Source organism: Neoarius graeffei, chromosome 15, assembly GCF_027579695.1.
Source record: "Neoarius graeffei isolate fNeoGra1 chromosome 15, fNeoGra1.pri, whole genome shotgun sequence".
Taxonomy (NCBI): Eukaryota; Metazoa; Chordata; class Actinopteri; order Siluriformes; family Ariidae; genus Neoarius; species Neoarius graeffei.
The window spans coordinates 31645009-31667440 of NC_083583.1; the positions used below are offsets into that span (position 1 = coordinate 31645009).

The window sequence follows — 22432 nt, forward strand, 5'->3', positions numbered from 1 at the left end:
CAGTATTAGTATAGTCTTCCTAATAAATTGTTCTTTTGTCTTATTAACTTAAAGAGAAACAGTCAACAACATTTAATGCAACTATAAACAGATAAAAATGAAGACATCATTCCTTAATAAATCAAAATTGGAGCTGTTGGCAAATTGCTATGGAAGAGGAATAAAACATTTGGGAATGTGTTGTTAGAGGAATATAATCAAATTCAGGGTGGTAACACTCACTCCGGGTGGCACGCTGGTGTAGTGGTTAGCACTGTCACCTCACAGCAAGAAGGTTCTGGGTTTGAACCCAGCGGCCAATGAGGGCTTTTCTGTGTGGAGTTTGTATGTTGTCTGTGTGGGTTTGCTCTGGTTTCCCCCACAGTCCAAAGACATGCAGGTTAGGTTAATTGGTGGCTGTAATTAAAATCAGTCTAAAGTGAGTGTGAATGTTTGTGTATCTATGTGTGTGTCAGCCCTGCGATGAGCTGGTGACTTCTCCAGGGTGTACCCTGCCTCTTGCCCATGGTCAGCTGGGATAGGCTCCAGCTTGCCCAGTGACCCCGCATGGGATAAGCGGTTACAGATAAAACAATCACTCCATTTCATCATATTATTCTCCTGTAACAGCATGCCCCTTAGCGTTTTACAGTATTCTTTACATAACATTAATTCTCAATATTTTATAACAAACTCAAAATGTAAAAAATGTACTGGTTTTTGTACACACTATAGTTTTGTTTGTTTTTTCCTCCTTTTCAGAATTAAATAATTACTTTTGTCGAGTTTAATTAAAACTGATTGGTGATTGGGTTGCGCATGCACATTCTGTGCACTTCCTGGTTCCCAAGTTGTTTGCGACAAGTCTTTTTTCCGCGAGTGTTGGCGTTAATCACTAATCTTTTTTTATTTTTTCTACAAACAATTTTCCAGTATCCTCTTCATTTTTTTAATTGTACTTTCACTTTCCTTTTTGTACTTTCCACTTTCGCGTTCCTTTTTCTGTTTTTTTTCTCTCTTTTTTTCGGAAGAACACCAAGACTGGAAGCTTTCTTTTTTTCTCCTCCTACGTAAAGACCATAAGCAGAGGCCATCCACATCGGATCTGCTTTAATATCAACAGATCTTCGATTAAGGTACGTGAATCCTTTCATCATGGCACACCTTCAGCCTGTTCAGTGTGCACGTTTAGTCATTCTTCCTCCGTCACTAGCAATAGCTTTACTTGTGATAAGTGCAGATTAGTTAGCTCTCTGACAGAGAAGATTACAGTGTTAGAAGCACATATCCAGGCTTTAGAGAAGGCCAGTGAGAATGAGAACAGTGTAGTTTCTGTAGGGGAAAGTCTGGATGCCCTAGGTGGAGTTAGTAATCCCCCAACTCCGGCATTAGAGCCCTTACAGTGGGGCGAATGGGTGATTACTCGGCGGCATAAGTGTAGAGCCAAAGCTACCGTTGAGGCTCGCCCACAGGAGCACCACTCCTCTCCGCTTCATGTGTCGAGCAGGTTTGCTCTCCTTAGTGATGCACCTGCTGAGAAACCTGAAAGAGCTCTGGTTATAGGGGACTCTATCATATGGCATGTGAAATTAGCTCAGCCTTTAGGGGCACCGGCAGCTTTAGTCAGGTGTATACTGGGAGCCAGAGTGCCGGACATAGCGGGTAATCTTAGGTTCTTAGGCAAGCGCAGGTTCTCAAAGATAGTTATCCTTGCAGGAGCTAATGATATACGCCTTCGTCAGTCTGAGGTTACTAAGAGTAACTTTGTAGAGGTGTTTAAATTAGCGAAGGCGATGTCCGATGCTGTAGTATGCTCTGGCCCCATCCCAATGCAGCGTGGCGAGGTAGCTTACAGCAGGTTATGGTCGCTGAACTGCTGGTTGTCCAGGTGGTGCTCTGAAAACAGTGTCGGCTTTATAGATAATTTGGCTAATTTTGAGGGCACTCCTGGCCTGTTAGGGCGGGACGGTATTCATCCCACTCGGGAAGGCGCTGCTCTCATTTCCTGCAGCATAGGTCATAGTCTCAGAACAAGCCTAGTTAATTTCTGATAATCCAGAGCCAAGGCCAGGGAGCAGACGAACAGGCTAAACCGACTGTCTGCTAGCTGCACAGAGTCGTCACTCAGGATCCATTACATCGAGACTGTGTCTGTTCCCCGAGCTAAACAAAAAAGTAGAAATACTCAGAGAGTTTGTTCCGGTAACCTAATCAATATAAAATTAGGTCATACTGACTGTACAGCTGCTGCCAGCACCTTTGATCTAAAGGTGGGGCTATTAAATATTAGATATCTTACATCTAAAGCGCTAATGGTTAATGAACTTATTACTGATCAGGAGTTTAATGTACTTTTGTTTAACTGAAACATGGATTAAGCCAAATGAATATACAGCATTAAATGAAGCTAGTCCTCCTGGATAGTTATATACACCAGCCTTGTCTAACTGGCAGAGGAGGAGGCGTCGCGGTTATTTATAATGATTATCTAGGTGTATCACAAAAACCTGGTAAAATTTAATACATTTGAAGTTCTTCGTTCTCATATAATGTATGTAGCCTTGAAAAATAGGTCTACCCAGTTAATTCCGTTACTTATTATTTACAGGCCCCTGGGGCCATATTCTGAGTTTCTTTCTGAATTTGCAGATTTTATCTCAGATCTGGTTATTTCCTTAGACAAAGCTTTAGTTGTCGGAGATTTTAATATTCATTTCGATAACCCAGAAGACCCTTTGAAAATAGCGTTTGTGTCCGTTTTAGATTCAGTAGGGATTAATCAGAGTGTCATAGGACTGACCCATGATGGTGGTCACACCCTCGATCTAATACTAACATTCGGGTTAAATGTAGAAAATATAGTCATACTTCTACAGTCTGAAGTTATGTCAGATCATTATCTCATCTCATTCAAAATATGTCTGAGTAATAATATATGCACCTCACCATTAGGGCTGGGCGATAAAATGATAACGATACGTATCGCGATAGACACATACTTGATATCAATAGAAAATGCGTTCGATAGAACGTTTCGATAGAATGTTGTTTTTTTTTTTTTTCAAGAAACAAGCGTTAGCCAGAGCCCTCTCTGGTTTAGGTCCGCTTTCAATCAACTGTTGTTGCGAAGCAAGCTTGGTTGCATGAGCAAAGGCACTCGTCCTCTGGTGCCTAGCAATGCATAGGGAGTGACACGCTGATAGCCAATCATGTAACAGTATCGCGTTTGGTTGCGCCATCTCGTTGTCTCGTGGTCGTGTTTATTTTTTTTTCCAGAAACAGCGTGGCCAAGAAAAGAAAGATGAGTGCCGGAACGAGCGAGGAAATTGTGGATAAAGTCAGTAAGGTCAGATGTTACAGATGTAAAGTCTTAAGTCTACCTCAGTTTTACTTTAATTTCTTCTATGTTTACAAAACACTTTTTATTTTATTAAACCTTCAATGAAAATATACTTGAATAGTTTAAGAATAGTCTAAGTCTACCTAAGTTTCACTCAATTTCTTTTATGTTTATAAAGCACTGCATATTTTTTTTAAATGTTTTTAAATGTTATTCACCAGAGGGTGAACTTTTTTTGCACTAAACTTGCAGTAAAAAATTAAAAATATGACAGTCCTTCTCACATAGCAGGTTTTGCTATGTTTACATTTAACACTTTGCTCATGTTTTTATAACACTTGAGTTTTTTAAGCACTTTATTATTGATAATTGCTCAGTTTTTGTTGTGATCGTAACATTGAACATGCGTGTTGACATTCCTTGCTTATTGGCTGTCAGAGGAAGTTTAAGTTTAAAATAAATGTTTGAATTTAGTATTGTTCCCTCCTGGTCCTTATTTTAAATAGGTCATAAAATGTTTCAATAATTATCGATATCGACCAATATGAAACACGTATATCGTGATACAGATTTCAGCCATATCGCCCAGCCCTACTCACCATGCTACTGTATTAAACGTACATTCATGTTAACTACTGCACAGAGCTTTATAAATGATCTCCCAGAGTTATCAACTTTGATTGGGTCACTGTCAGCCCCTGCAGAACTTGATCAGGCAACTGAATGCTTAGAGTCAATGTTCTGCCATACTTTAGATAATGTAGCTCCTCTTAAAAGGAAAATGGTCAGAGACAAAAAATTAGCACCCTGGTATAATGATGACACTCGCACTTTAAAACAGACCACTCGAAAATTGGAACATAAATGGCATCAAACAAAATTGGTAGCGTTCAAATTAGCGTGGAAGGAGAGCTTCCTGAAGTATAGAAAAGCTCTTAGTGCTGCTAGATCAACATATCTCTCCTCCCTAATAGAAGATCTCATCTCATCTCATTATCTCTAGCCGCTTTATCCTTCTACAGGGTCGCAGGCAAGCTGGAGCCTATCCCAGCTGACTATGGGCGAAAGGCGGGGTACACCCTGGACAAGTCGCCAGGTCATCACAGGGCTGACACATAGACACACAACCATTCACACTCACATTCACACCTACGGTCAATTTAGAGTCACCAGTTAACCTAACCTGCATGTCTTTGGACTGTGGGGGAAACCGGAGCACCCGGAGGAAACCCACACGGACACGGGGAGAACATGCAAACTCCACACAGAAAGGCCCTCGCCGGCCCCGGGGCTCGAACCCAGGACCTTCTTGCTGTGAGGCGACAGCGCTAACCACTACACCACCGTGCCGCCCCTAATAGAAGATAACAAAAATAATCCTAGATTCCTATTTAGTACTGTCACAAAATTAGCCAGGAATAAGTCCACTATAGACACATGCACACCTGTAGTGTGTAGTAGCAATGACTTCACAAATTTTTTTAATGATAAAATTGAGAATATCCGACAAAAAATTCAAACTATTAATTCAAGGTCAGACAATGTAAGTGACCCTTGTAGTTAACTATATAACTGTATCAGATCAGCAATTAGAATGTTTTACTCCCCTTAGAGAAATTGAATTACTTTCATTAATCTCCGCATCAAAAGCCTCAACTTGTGTACTAGATCCCTTACCTACACGTCTATTCAAACAGATAATACCTGAAGTAATTGAACCGCTTCTAAAAATTAATAAGTTCTTCTCTTAGGATTGGCTATGTACCCAAATCCTTTAAACTAGCAGTTATCAAACCCCTGATTAAAAAACCTGACCTCGACCCCTGTCAGCTGTCCAATTATCGGCCAATATCAAACCTCCCCTTTATCTCCAAGATCCTTGAAAAAGCTGTGGCACAGCAATTATACTCATATTTACATAGGATAAAATCTATGAAATGTATCAGTCAGGATTTAGACCTCATCATAGCACAGAGACAGCTCTGGTTAAAGTAGTAAACAACCTACTGTTGGTGTCTGATCAGGGCTGTGTTTTGCTGCTTGTGTTGCTTGACCTTAGTGCAGCATTTGATACCATTGATCATTCCATTCTTCTGGATAGACTAGAAAATGTTGTGTGAGTTAAGGGAACGGCCCTCTCCTGGCTCAGGTCTTATTTAACTGATCGCTATCAGTATATTGATGTAAATGGTGATTTTTCTAGACATACTGAGGTAAAGTTTGGTGTTCCACAAGGTTCTGTCTTGGGTCCGCTGCTTTTTTCTTTATATGTTACCTCTGGGTGATATTATTCGTAAACATTGTATTAGTTTCCACTGTTATGCTGATGACACACAGTTGTATGTTTCTGCAAAACCTGATGAGAGACACCAACTTAATAGAATTGAGGAATGTGTGAAGGACATTAGACACTGGATACTTATTAACTTCCTTCTACTTAACTCTGACAAGACTGAAGTACTTGTACTAGGACCACATGCAGCTAGAAGTAAGTTTTCTGATTACACAGTAACTCTTGATGGCCTTTCTGTTTCTTCACATGCAGCAGTAAAAGACCTCGGAGTGATTATTGACCCCAGTCTTTCATTCGAAACTCACATTGATAACATTAATATTGCTAAGATAAGAAATTTAATGTCACCACATGACGCGGAAAAACTAGTTCATGCTTTTGTTACCTCCAGGTTGGATTACTGTAATGCCTTACTGTCTGGATGTTCCAGTAAGTGCATAAACAAGCTCCAGTTAGTTTAAAATGCAGCAGCAAGAGTCCTAGAACTAGAAAATATGACCACATCACCCCTGTCTTATCCACACTGCATTGGCTCCCAATCAAATTCGTATTGATTATAAAATACAGGTAGTCGTTGACTTATGACTGCGTTTGGTTATGACTGACCGGTCGTAAACCGATCTGGTCGTAAGTCGGCCTGTGTTAAATGAATGTAAGTATATTGTGATGTGTAATGATATTGTAATCATCTTAAATTCTTATTTTATCAACATTTTCTTATTTCATTACCTTGGCTCATTATTTGGTTAAAAGTCAAACGCTGCATACTACACTGCATACAGTACAATTCGTTTAATATGTGCAAAACAAAAAATATGAAATACAGGTGTGAAAAATAGAAAACATTTTAGTTTGAAACATACCAAAATACAAATGTAAAACATAGCAAAATACAAAACTTAGTGACCGCTGGCATCACTGGTGTTTTGCTGTGGGTTGTCTACATCATCATCAGCTGTTGCAGCGCTCGGGCTGGCGGGAGCATTTGTTCATTCCATAAACCAGGAGCTGGGGCGGAAACTGTATGACGGAATGCGCGAGGGAGTGCGAGAGAGACTGCGCATGTGCCTGGAGCTGGGGCGGAAACTATATGACTGAGTGCGTGAGGGAGCGTGAGAGAGAGACTGTGCATGTGCCTGGAGCTGGGGTGGAAACTGTTGTACGTGGCGAGAGGCGCTGCCGGGAGCTGGGGCGGAAACTGTCGTACGCTCAGCTGGGAAACACTTGCCAGTCATAACCAGACGGTCGTAAAGTCGATCGGTCGTAAGTCGCATAGGTCATAAGTCGACGACTACCTGTACTACTATTGACCTTTAAAGCACTGAATGGTTTCACACCACAGTACCTGAGTGAACTTCTGCTCCTCTATGACCCACCACACCTACTTAGATCAAAAGGTGCAGGCTATCTGCTGGTACCTCATATAGTGAAGGCTACATCAGGGAGCAGAGCCTTTTCTTACAAAGCCCCACAGTTATGGAACAGCCTTCCAAGTAATGTTCGGGAATCAGACACAGTCTCAGCATTTAAGTCTAGGCTGAAAACATATCTGTTTAGTCAAGCTTTTTGTTAATGGTGTTTATGAGGTAAAGGTGTAGATCTTGAGGGTCTTCAAACATAGAGTATTTTGGTAAACTGGGATGTATGGATGCTGTCAGTCCCCCACTTGCTTGCTCACTCGAGTTTGTTGACGGTGTAGTGGCTGGCTGCTTTATGTCCTGGGGCTCCCTCACGCCTGTGTTACCTTCTGGCTCTCCCCTTTTAGTTATGCTGTCATAGTTTTGCCGGAGTCCCTGCTTGTACTCAGTGCAATATGTATACTGTTCCTACTTATTCAGGTGACATTGGGCATACCTAACAACCTGTGTTTCTCTCTCTTCTCCCCTCCCAATCTGTCCCTCTGAGTTACATGTCGGTCCTGGGATCAAGATGCTGACCTCTTCGGCTCCTCGGACCTGCCTGATCCATCATGGTGCCCTGTGTCTGGTTGGAGTCTCATCGCATCGCTCCTGTGGAGAATGGCCCCATGTGGACAGCTGAAAGTCACACTTGGAAGACACTCTGGACACTTACAGTAATGCTTTTATGGCTGAGGACTACAGTTGACTTACTAACTTTAGGACTGCAGTTGTCATGAACTCAAGTTTCCATCAATGAAGAGTTTATAACATCAACGAAACTGACTTCATTTTAAAACTGTTAATGTTATAGTCATGTTGTCTGTTGTTGCCCAAATGAGGATGGGTTCCCTTTTGAGTCTGGTTCCTCTCGAGGTTTCTTCCTCGTTGTCTGAGGGAGTTTTTCCTTGCCACTGTCGCCACAGGCTTGCTCATTGGGGATAGATTAGGGATAAAATTAGCTCATATTTTAAGTCATTCAAATTCTGTAAAGCTGCTTTGCGACAATGTTTATTGTTAAAAGCGCTATACAAATAAACTTGACTATAATTGAATCGATCAAGGCTGAGGTTAAGTTTGTTATTGTGGCACAGATCACCGAAAGTATCATGATGTGACATTTCAATCACAGTGTTGTGTAATGTAATGTGTGTGTGTGTGTGTGTGTGTGTGTGTGTTTTTGTTTGTTTGTTTGTTTGTTTGTTTTGCAGGTTCAGGGTACCAGTGGTGAAGGAGTGTATTAAAGAGATCCTCAAAGAGCAATTATCAGGAGCCAAGTATGATCCCGAGGAAACTCCGTCACTCACACGAACACTCGCTGAAGCCATTAAAAACCGTGTTAAAGGTCAGAACACTAAAATTATCACTAACACCATGACTCTCCACAGTTCTCACTTTAACACTCACAGCAACCTACATGCCTAAATTTATAAGTAATAATTTTGAAATAATTAAAAATTATAATTTATAAGTTCTTCTTTGACCAGGTTTCACTTTATACACACACCATTACAAATAATAGGCTGATGTTTTAAGTAATTAATTTTTCTTATGTTATTTTTAAACATGCATTAAAGCATTTAATTACACTGAACAGAAATGCTGGCATCACACAGTTACATTTTTACGCATTTTATTTGTGTGTGTGTGTGTGTGTATACAGGCCTGGATTTGGAGAGATACAAATTGGTGGTGCAGGTGTTGATTGCAGAACAGAGGGGACAGGGAGTGAAGTAAAAACAATAAGCGCGCACACACACACACACACACACACAGACATGCACACTGCATTAAAGGTCTGTTAGGTAAAGTTTGTCAAAATTTTTCAAGATTAGTTCTGTCAGGGTAAATAAGTGGAGTTGAATTAAGCAATATCCTACTCACAATCGTGTGGTTATGCAAAGATCACACACATCCGGTTGATCCGTGAGAACCGTGGCTGGGGCTATTGTGGCCAGGGCTACTGTGGCCATTCCGGCAGATTTTGGAGGTGAGCTGTTGCATAAATTTGGGTGGAGCAAATATGTAAATGAAGCCATAGTAGCCATGATGGTAGTGATGGAAGACACGGTAAAACCAATGGCAGCAGTGACGTATGGCCTTACGGCAATGACGACAGCGTGTATGGTTTTCACAGCTGCAGTATGGCACAGCTACGGCAAGACAAAATAAGCCATGCCCCTTTGGCAAACTTCCCACTTTCTGCAGAACGTTGTTCCGTGAACAACTTGAGCTCAATGGTTGCAATGGAATGCTACAGTAACCCTCGGTAGCCCACGTAAGCCTCACTTACACCTCAAAGTGTTAAGTTGGGTGGAGGTATGTTGAAGTTAGAATCCACAAGCAGAACACAGACAGTAATCCAATAAATTATATGATTTAATTCAGGGAAGAAAGGGTGTGGCAAAAAGGTAAACAAACAGGACAAAAAACAAATGGCAAAAATAGTCCGGACAAAATGAGACAAACAACTTGACAAAAACGAGACAGGCAAAGACAAAAACACTGGTGCAAAAGCAACATGAACAAGAAAAGACCCTTAGTGCAAGAAACACCATGAACCAGAAGAATGCTAGTGCAAAAACCATGAACCAGAAGAATGCTAGTGCAAAAACCATGAACAAGAAAAAGTCACTAGAGAGAATAACCATGAACAGCAAGAGAGGCACAGAAAAGAAGCAAACAAGACGTTCTGGTAAAGTCTGAGTCTGAGAACAGCTTATTTATACACAGCAGTGAAAACCAGGAAGTGAATATGGGTGAAAAGGGATTCCCCTCCCGGATCCGGATTGGTGCTGGCATGAGAGATCCATAATCTCTGGAGTGGATGTCCGGGGTGGAGCATGCCCCCCCCAATGAGCGCCTCCAGGCGCTTGGGGTGTTGCCAGTGGAAGTCAGAGATGAGGGTTGGATCCAAGATGAACCTGGCAGGGACCCAACTTTTCTCCTCGGGACCGTAACCTTCCCAGCAAAGAACTAGAGACCAGATGTTTAAGCAGTGGAACGTGGGGTGGATGTGTCGCATGGTGAGTGGTAGTGCCAGTCTGATGGAACATGGGTTGATTACCTTTTTGATGAGGAAGGGTCCTAGGTACCTGGGAGCCAGCTTGCGGGAGACGGTTCTGAGTGGCAGATGACGTGTGGAGAGCATGACTCGTTGCCCCACCCGGTAAGTGGGCACCTTAGAGCGGCGTTTGTCGGCCTGCCTCTTGGATGCTAGGGCGGAGCGAATGAGTTTTCTCCAGGCCAATGCCCATGTCCTCCTGCAGCGGCGTATGAAGATCTGGGCAGAGGGTATGCAGGCCTCCTCCTCTTGGTTGGGGAAGAGTGGTGGTTGGTAACCTAGGGAGCACTGGAAGGGTGAGAGACCTGTGGCAGATGAAGGAAGAGTGTTATGAACATACTCGATCCAGGGTAGGTACTTAGTCCAAGAACTGGCATGCCTGGATGCCATGCACCTGAGTGCAACCTCCAAAGCCTGGTTCACCCGTTCTGCCTGGCCGTTGGTCTGTGCGTGGAAGCCTGAGGAGAGACTACAGGTGGCCCCAATGAATTTGCAGAAAACCCTCCAGAATTGCGCAGTGAACTGAAGACCCCGGTCAGAAACGATGTCAGTGGGCAGTCCATATAGACGGAAAATGTGCTGGATGAGTAGTTCAGCGGTTTCTTTGGCTGAGGGGAACTTGGGCAGAGGGATGAAATGAACGGTCTTGGAGAAATGGTCAATGACAGTGAGAATGCATGTGTTGCCACCTGAGTTGGGGAGTCCTGTGACAAAGTCCAGGGTGACGTGAGACCAAGGTCGATGTGGAGTCGGGAGGGGTCTTAGCAAGCCGGCAGGGGGTCGATTGGCTGTCTTGTTCTGGGAGCATGTGTCGCAGACTGCCACAAACTCCTGGACGTCCTCCTTGATGGATAGCCACCAAAAGCGCTGCTGGATGAGGGCCAGGGTTCGGGTGGCTCCCGGATGACAGGCCAGCTTGGAGCCATGACCCCACTGCAGCACCTGAGTATGCACAGGACCGGGAACAAACAAATGGTTAGGAGGAATGTTTGTTGGGGTTACCTTCACTGGGGTCCTGCTCCAGGGCCTTCTGCATGAGTGTTTCAACCTCTAGAATGGTGGCTCCCACCAGGCAGCGTGGAGGAAGGATGGTCTCGGGCAGCTTGGACTCCTCTTGATGGGAGGAGAACATCCTGGACGGGGCGTTGGGTTTGCCGTTCTTGGAGCCTGGGCGGTAGGAAAGCGTGAAGTTGAACTGGGAGAAGAAGAGAGACCAATGGGCTTGACGGGAATTAAGGCGTTTGGCAGACTTGAGGTACTCCAGATTCTTATAGTCGGTCCAGACTAGGAAGGGGAACTCCGACCCCTCAAGCCAGTGCCTCCACTACTCCAGGGCTAGTTTAACAGCCAGTAGTTCTCAGTCGCCAATGTTGTAATTCCATTCGGCTGGGGATAGCCGGCGGGAGAAGGAGCACGGGTGGACCTTGTCGTCACTGGCCCTCTGGGAAAGTATAGCTCCGGCCCCTGACTCGGAAGCGTTGACCTCGACAATAAACTGCTTGGTTGGATTGGGTATGGTGAGAATGGGTGCTGTGGTAAACCTGTGCTTGAGCGTGGAAAAGGTTTTCTCTGCTTCCTCCCCCCACTTGAATTGGGTCTTGGTTGAGGTCAGGGCTGAGAGAGGTCCGGCCACCGTGCTGAAGTTGCGAATGAAGCGCCTGTAGAAGTTGGCGAATCCTAGGAAGCGCTGGAGCTCTCGTCTCGAAGATGGGGTGGGCCAATCGGCAACTGCCTTGAGCTTGAGGCGGTCCATCTGGATCCTTGCCAGGGAAATGATGAATCCCAGAAATGAGACAGAGCTCTAGTGAAATTCACTCTTTTCTGCCTTGACCAACAACTTGTTCTCTAGCAGGCACTGGAGGACCTGCCGGATGTGACCCTGATGTTCCTCCAGGGAGCAGGGGAAGATCAGGATGTCATCCAGGTACACGAAAACGAAGATGTTTAGGAAGTCCCTTAAGACATTGTTAACAAGTTCCTGGAAGACTGCAGGTGCGTTGGTCAGGCCGAAAGGGACCACAAGGTACTCGTAGTGACCAATGGTGGCATTAAAGGCTGTCTTCCACTTGTCCCCCTCCCTGATCCTGATGAGATGGTATGCATTGCGTAGATCTAGCTTGGTGAATACCTTGACTCCCTGGAGTAATTCAAAGGCCGTGGTCATGAGTGGTAGTGGGTAGTGGTTCTTGACCGTGATGGCATTGAGACCCCGATAGTCAATGCAGGGGTGGAGTGACTTGTCCTTCTTTTCGACAAAGAAGAACCCCGCCCCTGCTGGGGAGGAGGAAGGTCAGATGATCCCAGCTGCTAGCGACTCAGTGATGTACTTTTCCATGGCTTGTCTTTTGGTGGGAGAAAGAGAGTAGAGGCGTCCCTTGGGTGGTGCTGTCCCGGGCAGGAGGCCAATACCACAGTCGTAGTGAGGAGGGAGGGACACTGCTCGGGTCTTACTGAAAACTAGCTTAAGGTCCAGATATTCCGGAGACACAAGAGAGGTCGGGAAACTCGCTGGCTGAGGGCTGTGGTGGTTTGGTGGGAGGCAGAGCAGAGTTCAGACAGGAGGCCAGGCAGGAAGGACTCCAGCCTAGGATGGTGTTATTAGTCCAGTTAAGGTGGGGATTGTGCTGCATTAACCATGGTAATCCTAGGACGATGGGTACATGGGGGTTGTTCATGACGTGAAGCTGGATGGTTTCTGAGTGGTTACCGGAAATCCTTAGGATGAGCGGGGCAGTAAGGTGGGTGATGCTGGTCAAGCCGGTGCCATTGAGTGTCAGGACAGTGAGAGGGACGTCAAGAGCAAGTAGCGGGATTCCCAGACTCTTGGCAGTGGCAGAGCAGATCAGGTTCCTGTCCGCCCCGAGTCGACGAGGGCCTGGAGGTGGTGATGCTGGTTGTCACAGATAATGATGACAGGAAGTAACGGGTGATTAGCGGGGGACTGGTTCCGAGCGTTGCCCACCAAGGCCCCTTGATTCACTGGTGGGCTCGTCCTTTTAGCGGGCAGGCTCGGCAGATGTGTCCCAGATGAATGCAGTAGAAGCAGGCCCCCGTGCTCCGTCTGCGATGTTGTTCCTCCGCTGACACCCGCACCTGGTCTACCTGCATGGGTTCGTCGGACGTGGCAGGAGGTGGAGAGGAGGTGAGTCTGGGGCAGTTCTTCTCTTTTCTCCGTTGCTGGATCCGAGCATCGATGCGTTTGGCGAGGTCCATGAAGCTGGAGAGGTCTGACGGCAGTTCCCGCGATACCAATTCGTCCTTGATGGTGTCGGACAAGCCGTGCAAGAATGCCCAGATCAACACATTCTCGTTCCAACCGCACGAAGCTGCCAACGTCCAGAACTCGATGGCATAACCCGAGGTAGACTGGGACCCTTGCCGCAGCTCTATGAGCTCTCTGGCCGCCTCCCGGCCGGACAGAGAACGGTCAAAAATTTGCCTCATCTCCTCGGAGAAATCCTTGAAACTGGAACAAAAGGGTGCATTGGCATCCCAGACTGCTGTTCCCCACTCTCTGGCCTTGCCAGTGAGGAGCGCTATTGTATATGCTACCCGGGAGCGTTCTGTGGGGAAGGTCAGAGGTTGCAGCTCTAGGATCAACGAACATTGAGACAAAAACAATCTGCAAATACCTGGTTCTCCACCGTAGGACTGAGGCGCTGGAAGTCTCGGTTCGTGGAGAAAGGCGGTGGCAGGAGCTGAAGTAGGAGACAGCTGAGCAGGGGTAGGCACGGCTTGACAGTGCTGCATCTGCGTGGTGAGAAGGTTGAGTGCGTTGGACAGGGTGGTGAGGTTCTGGGTAATTTGTTGTAGGTCTTGTTGGTGGGTCCCGAGGAGAGTCCCTTGCTGCTGGATGGCCGTTCTCAGATGGGCGAGTTCCGCTGGATCCATGTTGGCCAGAACGTACTATTAAGTTGGGTGGTGGTATGGTGAAGTTAAGATCCACAAGCAGAACACAGACAGTAATCCAATAAATAATGTGATTTAATTCAGGGAAAAAAGGGTGTGGCAAAAAGGTAAACAAACAGGACAAAAAACAAATGGCAAAAATAGTCCGGACAAAATGAGACAAACAACTCGACAAAAACATGAGACAGGCAAAGACAAAAACGCTGGTGCAAAAAAAAAACATGAACAAGAAAAGACCCTTAGTGCAAGAAACCATGAATCAGAAATAACCCTTAGTGCAGTAAACACCATGAACCAGAAGAATGCTAGTGCAAAAACCATGAACAAGAAAAAGTCACTTGAGAGAATAACCATGAACAGCAAGAGAGGCACAGAAACAGCTAAAGAAGCAAACGAGACATTCTGGCAAAGTCTGAGTCTGAGAACAACTTATTTATACACAGCAGTGAAAACCAGGAAGTGAATACGGGTGAAAAGGGATTCCTGTCCCAGAGCCGGATCGGTACTGGCATGAGAGATCCGTAATCTCCGGAGTGGATGTCCGGGGTGGAGCATGACACAAAGATGCTCACAAATGCCTTCACGGTTGTGATGGATGAAGTCATCCTTCTTTTTAGCTCTAGCAGCAGGGGTGGAGCTAAAGGGGGTGGGCGGGGCCATTGCCCCTGGGCCTTGGGCCCTCCCCCTAGCCGTACAGGGCCCCACCCTTTGACATGTGCCTTACACAATTTCATTGCACCCGCCGCCTGCTGCACCTGCTGCCTGCTGCTGCCTGCTGCTGCTTTCCACCAGCACTGGGCTGGCATCTGTTGCAGCCTGCTCCTGCATTTGGGCTGACGTCTGCTACAGCTTCCTTCTGCTGTAGCCTCCACCTGTCGCAGTCTTCCATCTGCTGTGCCCTCCACCTGTGCTGGGATGGCGGCTGCTGTGGCCTAGTCCTGCATTGGACTGACACTTGCAGCATCATTCCATCAATCACTGGGCTGAAGTCTGCTGCAGCCTCTACCAATACTGGCCTCAGCTGCCTCCAACTTCACTGGGAAAATCAGTTTGCCCTGTGTTTAAAAAAAAAATATTTTTTTTTTCTTACTTGTCCTCTCCATCTTTATGATCCTCAATGGTGAGGATGTCCAAATACAAGTAAGAGATTATGCTACCTGTTTACATCTCCCTCTTGTATACCTAAGGTATTGGGATCTTCTCCCAGTTGATTTCAACTTACAGGGAACAAGGTATGCATTCTCATTTGTATACAAGGCTAGTAGCCTACTTCACCTTCACTGTCTGTTGGGGTTCACCCAGAAAGAGACCCTGGATTCCTTCGTGAATGCCTTTCCCTCGGGCCCGAGGTGGACGAATCAACAGCTCAAACAGACAAGGGAACACGTGAGAGTTGTTCACATGCCAGTTTATTCGCTCAGTCACTTCGTCCAAATGAAAACATTTTTGGAAGCATCTTATAGTGTTTCTGTGTTTATGTTTTGTCTTCATGTGTGTGTGTGTGTGTGTAATGGGTGTGTGTCTATGTGTAAGTGTGTAATGATCTTGAATCAATCATAATATAAGAACATATTTGCTGACAGTAAGGTACAGATAGATATCAGAGTTTTGGCTTATAATCCATATTATGTCTGATTTTTCGTGGAATAGTTTGGAATGTTAAACATAGATAATGTCTTGCCTACGAAGAAGGTCAAAAAACACTAGTTTGCACAGAAAGGATCTTACTAATTGACAGGAATAATTCTTAACACATGAATGTGTGTTAAGTCAGTAAATCACATCTTGATTCCATCATCATAAGTAAAATAACAAATAACAGTATGTCTTTCATAATGCTAAAACAAGGAATGTTATAAGAGAATAAACATAAAAAAATAAGAACAACTTAACCACAAGAACAATGAGAATATGTCTGAAAGAGAGAGAACAATTAAACAACTAACAGGATTAAACTCATAACTAAATTAGGTTAATGCTTTTAAACTAAAAATCCTTAGAATCATAAGATCTTAATTATAATTATAATGTCATTATGGAACTAATCTAGAACTATAAAACTAACATTAATCACAGAATGCATTCGTTAATTACGGGACCTATAAAACTAACATTAATCACTACCATAGTATATTTCAATATATTTCAGTATATTTCATAGCTTTTATGAAGCTATGACCTAAGGTTCAACTGAATGAATTAACATGATCATGAACTTTAATTCTACCATTTCAGAGTGTGTATGGGTCGATCTGACACTAAAACAGACCTTCAGACACTTCTCTGTTCAAAATACGCATTCATAAACAAAATGTTCCCAAACAATGTCCAGCCGGACCTAAGGTCATTTCAAACTAAATTTTGACACAGAATAAGCTAAGAATTACTATTTCACTAAACTTACATATACCTACATATATCCTGATTTAACCTACTGATTCTGATTCATATTCTGATCATAATCTACATATAATAAAATTTGACCCAACAATCCCCCCCTTTAATACTAATCACAGTATTAACTTTAGATTTTAATTAGATTTTAATTAGATTAGTGTTACACCCTAGCAGGACGATAATATACATTATTCTCTCTATGCAGAGGTTTGCGGGTAAGACTGTTTATCATCTTATGCATTCTGTCCATCAAGCATCTCAAAATGCAAGGTCCCAGGAAAATAAACAAAAGAAAAATCACCACTACAGGGATGCACATAGAAAAAATAGCAGACCAACTAGACCAATTACCAAACAGCCCAGAAAACCACACCCACCCTGCCGTATCCCCATGTTCATCATGTTCTAGTTGTTGAGCAGTCTGTCTCATTTGATGTATGGCTGCACCTATTTCACCATCCGGGTTATCATTAGTAGGAATAAAAGTGCAGCAGCTGTCGCCGATCATAGCACAAACACCCCCCTTTTCTGCTAACAAAATATCAAGGGCCATACGATTTTGAGTAGTCATTAGACGCAGGGCGGTTAATTCAGTCCTAATACCATCGACAGCTTTAATGGTTTCATTAACAAAGCTGGCTAAGCGATAATGTGTTAATTCTACATTCTTCCATAGATCAGCTACACCAAAATGAGGAAACATTGATGTCCAAAACCTGTGCCACCTAGTAGTAAGATGATGTTCCAGGGGTGGAAAATTATGAATGACATCTCGTTTTGGGCGATGAGCAGAGAAAGGATGGATAGCAGTGATAGCGTTTTTGAGTTGTATGGGAGCGCAAATGCCTGACCACTTGGTGGGAAACGAAACAAGGAGATTACTATTACCGCAGTACCAGTACCAGTTTAATGCCAATTTAACACCAGGATAATTATTAGGGTGTGGTGGAACACAATCAGGATGAGCCCTACATGTATTCTTGATATATCCGATACTGTTGAGTGTACAATCAGTTAGCGGAGGGTTACATCGACATGAATTCGGGATCCAGCGAGGACATGGAGAGGTGACGGAGTTCTGATCATATATCTGCTTACATTGAGACTTAGGAATGTGTCCTAAATAAATGTTACTTTTTTGAGAGTAATTCATTCTGAAACAATGAGGGAAAGTGAAATTAGAAGGCATATCTACTTTTAGAGTAGTGAGAATAGAATCTTGTAATATAATGTCGGGGGTATTTGTGCCATGTACTGAAGAAGTCTGGTTTAACTTTGCTACCACAGAAGGGTGAGGAGAGTAATTACAGAAAGGGCCCCAAAATTTAGAAGGTTGGCCTTTTGGCCCCCAAGCATAATATAAAGCTACAGAGCATAACGGCAAAGGTGAGCGTGTAATAATAGTAGAGGATGGCATCAAATGACATACATAACAACTTTCATTTGTGTGAGCCCGTGCAGTCCAGTTAGCGAATTGCCAGAAGATGTTGTCTCGAGGTCCAGCTCCAGCGGGTAACCCTGCTCCGAGCAATAGGAGAATAGTCACGAAGGCTCGGGCGGGTAACCCTGCCCCGAGCAGAGATGAAGCAGCCACGAAGGCTCGGGCGGGTAACCCTGCCCCGAGCAAGGAAGTGATCCTGAAGGCTCGGGCGGGTAGCCCTGCCCCGAGCAGTGATGTCACGATACCCGCGATGTGGACCATCATGGTGGTAGTGAGGTGGTTCAGTTCCACGGTTCCAAACGGTTCACGGTTCAGATTCCAGACTGGGCGCGAGATCTCTTCCCCCTTTTTGTTCACAACGTCTCACAGGCAGTAACGGATTCTCAGTCAGCCGGGCTGCACAACTCAGTCAGCGTTTGCACACAGGTCAATTCTATAGCACAGAGAAAGGGAGAAAGAGAGAGAGAGAGAGAGAGAGAGAGAGACTGGATAGGGACACAAAAAGCGTTAATAGCAACTGATTATTGTAACACAACTTTGTTATGGAGCCTTCTTCAGTCGGGTGGCATGGATCCACTGTGGAAAAAGGTCAGTTAAGACAGCAGTACGAGTAATGGCGACTATTTCTGCAGGCTCACTATATCTAGGTTTTCCCAATTGTCCAAATCGTTTAAAAAATTGCACCAGCACCTTGTCTCCCACTTGGAAGGGGTGTGTGTTTGCTGATGGTGGAAATGATATTGTACTATTGACCTTAGTACAAATTTCATGCAATTTATCGATAAGGGCTGCAGAATACTCATCCATATGTGTTTTCAAATCAGAGGTACCCAGAGCCGGAGTCCCTTTTCTCCAGGGGACAGGGAACGGTCGCCCAAAAATGATCTCGTAGGGGGAATAGCCGCCGAGACTAGGCTTCGATGTCATGCGAATTTCAGCCAGTGTGGCTGGCAATAGGTCTACCCAATTTTTGGAACCTGTGGTCTGCATAGCCTTAGTTAGTTTGTCTTTCAATGTTCGATTAGTATGCTCTACGATACCAGAAGATTGAGGATGGTATGGAATGTGAAAGCGCCAGTTTAGTGAAAGATACTTACACAGATCTTGTGTGACCTTTGAGGCGAAAGGGGTACCTTTGTCTGAGTCTATGGCATCTGGAACCCCATAACGAGGTATTATTTCTTTTGCCAGCGTACGAGTCACTACCTTTGCATTCTCTCTAGAACACGGAAAGGCTTCTACCCATTTAGAGAATTTGTCCACAATCACCAGGAGATATTTAAACGGCCCACAGGGAGGCATGTGTGTGAAGTCGATTTGCCATTCTAGGAATGGAGATGTCGGTATGGGTAAACACTCGTGTTTCACGACTGCTTTGGAGTGATTGTTCTGTGCGCAGATGAGGCATCTCTCGAGAATTGAATCCACCAAACTGTTTAGATTGGCTATACAGAAAAGTTTGTTCATGTCCCCCGTTACCCCCCTTCGTGCACGGTGTGTCACGCCATGAAATTCACGCACGAGGAAGGGAAGGCAATGTGATGGAAGACAAAGGCGGCCATCTTGGCTGTACCATAGGCCATCAGAGGCGACATAAGCATCTTGTAGCTGCCAAAAGGCAGAATCATTTGGAGAAGCTGAAGCCTGTAAAGAGATAAGGTCTAAATCTGGGATCAGACTACTAGCAAGACAAGATGTATTACATGATGAAGGGTCTAGACCAGGAGACATGACACCAGAAGCAGCAGCAAGTTTTGCCGTTCGATCAGCAAGAGAATTACCCATTTGTTCAGGGGTGTTTCCTGAGGCATGCGCTTTAGTCTTAACTATGGCGAGTGACCTAGGGAGATGACAAGAATCAATAAGGTTTTGTACTAAGGTTGAGTGTGAAATGGGCTTCCCGTCTGCGGCGTGGAAGCCCCGAGACTGCCAAATCTTCCCAAAATCATGAGCCACCCCAAAGGCATAACGAGAGTCTGTGTAGATTGTGACGTCCTTGCCCTGAGACAAAATACAAGCACGCATTAGTGCATACAATTCGGCTGCCTGAGCGGAAGAGAACGGGAGAGCATAGGCCTCGTGTACAATGTCAGGCAGGGAACACACAGAATAGCCACAGAGGAAAACACCATCTGAAGGTTTAGAACAAGAGCCATCAACAAAGATTACTTCCCCCGTCTCCAGAGAGCTGGAGGAAAGATCAGGCCTGATACTGGTAGTATGCAAGATTTCAGATAGACAATCATGATCGGTGTCCTCTAAGGTGTCGCCCTGAGAGTTAAGAAGGCGTGCGAGAGCGTGACCTACAGTATTAGAGGATGTGGCACGAATTTCGAGATTATCAGTAAAAAAGAGAATGGTTTCATATCTGGAGCGTCACTGCGCAGTCATATGCTGAGTCTGTAAATTTTGCAATACCTGTTTAACTTGATGTGACGAGTGCAAGATCAGTGGGTGAGACAAAACCAATTTCTCTGCATCTGAAACCATCATAGCACAGGCGGCGACAGCTCTTAGACACGCAGACAAGCCTTGAGCAACAGTGTCTAATGTTTTAGATAAGAACGCACACGGACGAATCCCCCCTCCATGCTCCTGAGCCAAAACACCAGACGCCATACCTTGCTGTTCACAGGCGTAGAGATGAAAGGGCTTTGAGTAGTCAGGTAAACCTAGAGCTGGAGCGGAGCAGAGAGCGCTTTTGAGGGAGTGATAAGCGTTAATCATAGTTTCAGTCCAGGTCAAAGGATGTCGCTGTGGGTCTTGATGAGAGATTGCAGAACGGAGAATCTTGTCATATGAGGAGCAGTCAGGGATCCATTGTCTACAATAATTGATAAGACCCAGAAAAGACATGAGGGCATGCTTAGTGGCAGGGCGTTTCGTGTCTAGAATCGCCTGCACCCGATCAGCTGACAGCTTACGACAACCTTGTGAAAGTTCAAAGCCCAGATACTTAACAGTGTCCATGCAGAACTGGAGCTTGGTTCTGGAAACCTTGAAACCCTTTTTCGCCAGATGTTGGAGCAGGCGCAATGATGCGTCTTGGCAGATTTCCGGTGACTCAGCGGATATCAGAAGATCATCGGCGTAGGTCAGGATCACAGAGCCCTGGGGGAGGGAGAGGTCACAAAGTGCGTTACGAATTACAGCTGAAAACACAGCTGGAGAATCAATAAAACCTTGTGGTAGGCGTGTCCAAGTATACTGCTTCCGTCTGTGCGTGAACGCAAACAAAGGCTGTGTGTTTTCTCCAACTGGAACGCTGAAAAAAGCAGAGCAGAGATCAATGACGGAGAAACAGCAATGATCAGCAGGGACTTGTGATATTACAGAGGAAACGTCAGGTACAATGGGTGCTACAGGAACAATCAGTTCATTAATCTTACGCAAGTCCTGCGTAAAACGCCAGGTACCGTCCGGCTTGGGCACGGGGTTGACAGGTGTATTGTACGGGCTAGTACACTCTCTCACCACGCCTTGTTCAAGGAGAGACTGTAAGATGACATCAATCCCTTTGACTTTATCCTCAGAGAGAGGATACTGGTTAACATAAACAGGGAGCAGATGTTTCAGCTTAGCTTCATAAGGAACACAATGAACTAGGCCTACCTCATCCTTCTGTTCAGCCCAAAGAGAGGAGGGAATTTCAGCCAAAACCGTAGAAGGGTCAGCAGAGGGAATAACAGGGTTTACAGAAGTCATGCAAACAGCAGAGATATTTGGTACAGTCACATGTGAAGAAAGATAAGATAAAGCAGGAGGCAGCGAGTCAGGAGTGCAAATAGTCATCTTGGATCCCTGAAACGAAATGGATAAATGTAACAGGCTCATTAGATCCCGTCCCATTAAGTTAAAAGGACACTGTGACATCAACACAAAAGAGTGATGTTTACGAAGTGCTGGGTCAGCGGGACAGGTTACCAGTAACGGAGGAGTGCAAGGGGAAGAAAAAGGGACCCCATCAATTCCCACAGAGCGAACGGTTTTGTTAGACATCGGACCCTCGTATGACTTTCCCACCGAGGACATTGTAGCACCAGTGTCAATTAAGAAAGGGAGCACCTTTCCATTCACAGCTAATTCTACAACAGGCAAATCACTAGCTAGATAAGAGTCGAAAGAACAATGTATCATCATGGGGTCACAGCTCTGTAGGCAGCTCTATGCTCGATATGGGCCTACGCTTGCCGTAGGCGAAGCAAGAGGAGGAGGGGGAGGAGAAGGAAGAGACACACCACGCTGAAGATTAGAAGAAGAAGAAGCAGCTCTTTGCCGTGCCCTGTCTTCATCTGCTCGTTTCTTTCTACACTCGCGCTTCCAATGTCCTTCTTTACCACAATAATAGCACAATCTATCACCAGGGAATCCCTTATTCCCCGCCCTGCCTTGTGGATCACCCCAATTCTGTTGTGAGTAACCACTAGCAACGGAAAGACAGGCCACCTGCTTAGTATCCAAAAGATCATCTCCCTCCAAAACTCTAATCTTCTCCCCTAGAGCTCTCACTATCATATTACTCCGGTCACTCAAATGATGTTTCAAAACCTTCTGTACATCAGGACGACAATTATTCAGAAATGTCGAAATAAAGAGAGGATTGCTTTGCTGC

At 44.9% G+C, this 22432-nt stretch overlaps 1 protein-coding gene across 3 annotated transcripts in view; it reads left to right on the forward strand.

Moving 5' to 3' along the window:
- dynlt2b (dynein light chain Tctex-type 2B) overlaps positions 1–22432 on the forward strand; it is a 70320-nt gene that overhangs the window by 18634 nt on the left and 29254 nt on the right. For all 3 annotated transcript variants that reach the window (XM_060941141.1, XM_060941139.1, XM_060941140.1), the window contains exons 2-3: positions 8221–8354; positions 8673–8742. In XM_060941141.1, coding sequence (XP_060797124.1) covers positions 8221–8354; positions 8673–8742 — 204 coding nt within the window. The remainder of the gene's footprint in view (positions 1–8220; positions 8355–8672; positions 8743–22432) is intronic.